This window comes from Cyrtonyx montezumae, unplaced genomic scaffold (assembly GCF_038088225.1).
Source record: "Cyrtonyx montezumae isolate F1298 unplaced genomic scaffold, pur_monq_1.0 scaffold_17, whole genome shotgun sequence".
Taxonomy (NCBI): domain Eukaryota; kingdom Metazoa; phylum Chordata; class Aves; order Galliformes; family Odontophoridae; genus Cyrtonyx; species Cyrtonyx montezumae.
This window is the reverse complement of record NW_027071903.1, coordinates 1,602,537-1,608,709: the sequence shown is the minus strand read 5'-3', so window position 1 is coordinate 1,608,709 and position 6,173 is coordinate 1,602,537. Positions and strand designations below refer to the sequence as shown.

Genomic DNA, 6,173 nt, shown 5'->3' with positions numbered 1-6,173 from the left:
AAAAGTTCTGGCCTTGACTCCAGGCAGATGAAGAGCTTCACATGTTGTGCTCATTCTGCAGGAGGTTGAGCTGCTTCAGTTTTGGTATTTGTGTCTTTGCCACCTATCCCGAGTTTTGTGTGTAAACAGTTGTCCAGGACTTTAACCTCAGCCAGCATTAACAGCATGTGATTGCACATTACTCTGGGACACTTCTGTGGGTTTTTTTTTTTTCTGTCAAGCCCACCATCGAGGTAACTATGCATGATAGTAGCTGCTTTTTTTATTTTTATTTTTTGCAAGAGAAGTACTGCAAATATAAATGAAATTCCCCTGGGGCATAGGAGTGGTGTTCCACATCTTAAAAAGATCTGCTTTTTACAAGACATAGTGTGAAATACCGGTGTTACGGTTCTAGCTAACAGGCGTATGCAATTTCTTGCACATTGTGTCTTTTTTTTCTCTTGCTTCTGTCAGCATAAAAATCTCTTTGTCTACTTTAACTAACGTGTCAGAACCAGAGGGCTGAGCGGAGGAAGTAACCAGTGGTTTTCACTTGAAAAGCAAGGTCCTCTAGATCAGCAGGCCAGAGCTTTTGTGAGGTTGCTTTTTTCTTCCTCTTTGCTTAAAATGAAAGATTAATCTTCCTGTGAATGATGATGATGTATTTTAATGGCTCCTGGTAAGTGACCCTCCTGCAGTCAGTGTGGTAGAACTGTGAAATGTAATCTGTTGGAAGCACAGTGAACTCCTTTATCAGGAGCTAACACTCCTAGGATGCAAACATTGCCTCAATTTATTCCTCATTATAAGGTGGAAAAAGAGAGTGCTGCCTTAAGCTGTACTTCAACTATTACATTTAGTTTCTTTTGGTTTATCATCCTGCTATAAAGTTGAAGTTCTGTTCTAATGATATCAGGTGCTAAAGGAATGTTATCAGAGGCTAAAAAGATTTCAAGGAATGGAACATGATTGTAATCACTTAACAAGTGTCCTTTAGATAGATTGTTTGTTTAACTGTTCAGTAATACCAGGAAAAATCACAGCTGCTTCATAATGCACTTTAGATAACTCATTCATCTTCAGCAGGAGTATTTTAGTTAGAAAATCTACAAATCTGTGCTGCTTCAAGCACTTTGCTGTGACTTAGGTTTACAACTGTACATTTTCCAGAAGTGTCATTAGATGTAACACAGAGTTTATTCAGGAAAGGACACCACAATGTATTCATTTAAAAAATAATTTATTGTCTAGTAATGAAGCCAAATTCTTGGTTAGCCATATATATGTCCAAGATGGAAAGCAGAACTTGGTTTTGGAACGTGATCAAAGAATAAGTTTCTTCCCTACTGGACCATATAGCACAAACATCTTAGGAATAAAAGGTGTGGACCAAGAGTATAATCCTGTTGGGGAGGAAAGGTCAGTTTAAGTGTACTGCTGTACCAGAAAAAAAAAAACAAGCTGCCTGCAGCAGTACAGTTTCATCTTGTTTGTGATCTGATCAGTTTTACTTTGAAGAGGAATTACAAGATATGTTATAAAAATTAAACCTCTTTACTCAACCATTCCATTCACTGCAATTTACCCAAGAAGCACAAAGATACATATTTCTTTAATTTGCTGCAAAAACAAAGAGTACACAGCGTAACTAAATCCTGTCCTCCGTACTCAGTGTTCCATCTTTCAAGGTGAAAATGTACCTGCAAATGGAAACCATGAGACCAGCACTGCAATAAACAGCAAGAGCAGTCCTCCATCCCTAAGGAGATTCGTAATGGTAAATTTCCTCGGCTTTGGTCCACAGCCCTGAGATCTAAACCACTCAACCACTTCATTCAGGCTGTATTTCTGAGGCTCGTACCCCAGCTCTTTCCTGGCCTTCTCCATGCTAAAATAATGTGTGACACCAGTTTTATAAACTTCTGTGCGAGTCAGCAAAGGCTGAAAGTTATAAACAGGGCCTACAAGAAAATGGACTATTTCAGTAAGAAAGGCAAAAAAATAGACAAGGGAGAGAGGAAGGCGGCAGGTTGGGAACTTGTAACCCAAACCTTCCACCAGTGGTCGGAAAAACTCAAAGTTGTTTACTGGCCTGCCATCCGAAATAAAGTAGGCTTGGCCTGCAGCTATGTGCTTTTTGTTGGCTTTGAGGGCCTCAAAGGCGAGGACATGAGCCTGAACGAGATTATCAACATGTACAAATTCTACTAAGCTAAGAGGATCTCCGTATACAAATTTAAACAGTCCCCTCTCAATGTAGCTAACTATTCTTGGAAGGTGTCTTTGCTCTCCTGGCCCATAGATGCCTGCTGGTCGGAGAGCACAAGTCCTCAATACACCTTTCCCATTGCCAAGCTCAGTACCGTTTGCCTCCAGCACCTTCATTTCAGCTAAGGATTTGGTCCGGGAGTAGTGATCTGGATGGAGGTGGAGAGGTAGGTAAGGCAGAGATTCGTCCCCATTTTCTATAACCTGGCCTCCAAATATCACATTATATGTGCTTGTATAAACCAGACTTGACACTCCTGTGCTCTTGCAGGCTTGGATGACATTTTCTGTTCCTTTCACGTTGACGTCTTCTATAAGTTTTCGGTTCAGCTGCTCCCTGCCAGACATTCCATAGGATGCGATATGGAATACGCAGATTACATCTTTAAGAGCCTCTTCCACCTCAGCCAGACAACAGACATTCCCTCGCATAAACTTTATCCCTTCTGGCACAGCTTGAAGTGGCTCCGTGACATCAAAGAGAATCACATCAACTCCCTTTTTGTATATGGTACAACCTAAACTAAAACAGGACAGAAAACATGTGTTAGATACATAACACAGAATGCATAAAACACTTCAGTGGAGGTAAGGGATGCCTGTTAATGATGTCAGTACTTATTTTTTTTTCCTAATTGGATTCTGTCCAGCCATCTACTATGGCAATGAGTCACCTGCCCAGCTTAAGGTATGGAGTCATTTCCTCGGGATCTGTCTTTGCTTTGAGGAAAACAAAACAAAGTGGGTGAACTGCCATGAGGGAAAACAGAACAAAACCAGCGGCTGTCATCGCATGCTCTTCAGCAGGACCTGGCTCTTCCTCCTGGTCCTAGCTGAAGGATGATAATCTACAAACCTGACCAGATCTGTTCAAAGTTATGCATGAGCTGTCTTGCACAGAAAACAGATCTGCTTAAAGCATTCAGAAACAGGCGTGTGACTGCTGGAAGGGACCCCCAAGCCCACCAGGCACAGGACTCCTAACTCCTAGAGTAGATGCTGCCCCACCACCACCTGAGTGTGCTCTGAGTGTGCAAGAGCCGTGCACTAACCGGAAGCCAAAATAACCTCCTCCTCCCGTAACCAGCACCGTTTCCTTGGCCCTGCTTCCTGCTTCCATCCTCTCCGCCTCGCTGCCTTTGCAGAAGACAGACCTACAGAAGACACAATAAAAGCGCGTATCAATCTGAGTTCTAACGTCGCTTCACAGCTGCGGAAAGCCGGCCCCGGCACCCGGCAGAACAGACCTGCGTGCCCGGATCCCGCGTGGGGCGGCTCCTCCTTCCCGGAGCACCGCCCTGCCGCGGGGCTGCATGGGGACCGCAGGTCCTCGGAGGCGGAGGGTGCGGGCTGGAGGATGCTGCGGGCTGGAGGATGCTGCGTGCTGTCTTTGTGAGCAGCAGTGACGTGGGGTTGCTGCTCCGTGTCCGGCTGCGTGCCCGGAACGTGCTGCTTTCCTCTGTTCCTCCGCAGCAGGGCTCGATCAGAGCTTGCTTGGTTTGTTTTTGTTTTGCTGTGAGAGTGCTTTCAAACGGGGTCTCTGCAGTTGGTGTTGAAGCCTGACCTTTCCCCTCGGTGTTAACAAAGGCTAAATCACAAATCACTGAATCGTTAAAGTTGGAAAAGGCCCCTAAGCACACCAGCTCCAGCCCAGCTCGCCTCTCCTGCCCTCTGCCCACGTCCCTCAGTGCCACATCCTTGAACATCTCCAGGGACAGTGACTCCCCCATGTCCCTGTGCAGCTGTGCCACTGCATCACGGCTCTTTCTGAGTATAAATGTTTCCTCATACCCAACCTGAGCCTCCCCTGGAGCAGCTTCAGTCCATTCCCTCTCATCCTTTTTCTATAACCTGGGAGAAGTGCCCAACCCCCACCTCTCCACAGCCTCCTTTAGGGAAGCCATAGGCAGTGATAAAGCCTCCCCTGAGCCTCCTCTTCTCTGGAAGAATAATTACAAATAACTAATTTGTGTGATGGCGTTCCTCCATCTGTATTGCATAACACACTGAAGGAAGAGTTAATCTCACAGGGGTTGAAAAGTTTCTGTTCGTGGGGAAGCAACACATCGTGGGGACTGACTTCAACAGCATTGCTCCTGAGCTGGGCAGCAGCCATCCTGCCTGAGCTACAATAGGAACGCAGCCGTTACGCTCTCAAAGCATGTTTTGTGGTATTTTCCCTTTTTCTTTCAGAGAAGCATGAGTCACCTGGGGAATGTCAGGAAACACAAGAAGTGAGTTATCTGTCAAAACCACTTAAAACATGTGAGCTTCCATTTCACAAAGCCTTGAGAGAAGTAGACAAAACATGCCGTGTTTTATTTGGATTGATGGCTGGCAGGAATTAAAACGAAGCAGATTCTGAGAAAAATTATCTGAGCACCAAATTATTATTATTATTATTATTATTTTTGTTTTAGCAATTATTTCTTGCAAGTGAATCTCTGTGGCTCTTAAATAGCAATCTCTGGCATGGAACATATGCTGCACATGAGCAGAGCATACACAGTCATGCCAATCGATGTCTGCTTTCTGAGCAGATTGTCATTCAGTGGAATAGTGCAGAACTGCAGAATACTGGAGGTTGGTAGGAAGTCATGGAGTCCTAGAAATGTTTGAGTTGGAAGGGACACTTGAAGGCCATCTGGTCCAACTCCCTGCCATGAACAGGGACATCAGTCAGGGTGCTCAGAGCGTGGTCCAGCCTGATGTTGAATGTTTCCAGGGATGAGGAATACTGGAGATGCAGGGATGGAAATGCTGGAAATTGTCCAGTCCAACCTGAAGCACAGAGCAGGGCCAGATAGAGCAGCTTACTGAAGACTGTGTTGCTATCAAATATATCCAAGGATGGAAACTCCACCTTAGCCACTTTCTTCTGGTAGCTCAAAGAGATTTGTACTTCCTGAACTGTGTTTCATCTTGTGTTGCCAAATCCTTGTGTTTCAGTAGGCTAACCTTAGTATGTAGTTTTATCCACCAGACTTTGTGATTCATCCATGCAGAGCAGTTTGCAGGACTGAGACCTCTTTGTCTGCCTTCTGCTTTTTCTAATTTTCTGCCTGCTTATCTACAGTGAAGGAATCGTGTCAGTTTATGTCATAACTGGTGTAAATATTGTGAGTGTGAGAAAGCTGTAGTTAAAACTTCTGCTCTAAAGACACTCTCAGTTTTATCCGTCATTATAATGAACAGTCTTCTTTTTAATCATTTAAACATAGTAGGAAGCAGTCATTCCTCATTTCAGAATGACAGATTTGACTATAAGTGGAGACTCCCAGGTCGCATTTTGCACAATCCATTTGATCGTGTTATCTCATGGAGTAAGTTGTTATGAGAACCAGTTTTCCCTGAGATTTTATACACTTTGTGAATCTATCCTGAATTGTGTAATGCCATCAAATGAATATTTACTTCTAATAGAATGGAGGGCGTGTCTCTGCAGCCAGTTTCACTTGAAAGAACCAGACGTTTCGCAGCCTGTGCCATGCTGTAGCATTTTTTTATCCTCAAAGGAAGACAAAAAAGAAAGTTTATGTATTGTAGGATGAGTGAATGTTTCAAGTCCAGGACTGTGAATAACCTGTGATCTCCTTTATTTCTTCTTCAACACAGGAACTGTTTATGCTCTTGTTGTGTGTCTGCGTACTCTGCAGTCCTCATATATCACCCAGTTTTCAGAATGTAATGGTAGTTAATCTTCATAGCCCCCATGGAGATAGGCAGAGTCTCATGGGACTCTTAACAGCCATTCTGAAGCATTTCAGTCTGGGTATCTGAACCAAGTGTTTGCTCTAGAAAAATTGACCTGAAACTCCCTCAAGCCTTTTTTTTTTTAAGTCATTCAGTGTTGTACTTAAAGAGCTAAATTTAATTTTACCCCAGTCCTGCAGCTTTACTTCACGATTGATTTCAATAATGCA

General features: G+C 43.8%; 1 protein-coding gene across 1 annotated transcript; it reads right to left on the bottom strand.

Moving 5' to 3' along the window:
• Positions 1-1,209: 1,209 nt before the first annotated feature.
• On the bottom strand, positions 1,210-3,385 carry SDR42E1 (short chain dehydrogenase/reductase family 42E, member 1). Its single transcript, XM_065733104.1, has 2 exons — positions 3,303-3,385; positions 1,210-2,773 (listed from the first exon to the last, which is right to left on the bottom strand). Exons 1-2 carry the CDS (start codon positions 3,368-3,370, stop codon positions 1,666-1,668), a joined length of 1,176 nt encoding a protein of 391 aa, XP_065589176.1. The 5' UTR covers positions 3,371-3,385; the 3' UTR covers positions 1,210-1,665.
• Between the last annotated feature and the right edge of the window lie 2,788 nt (positions 3,386-6,173).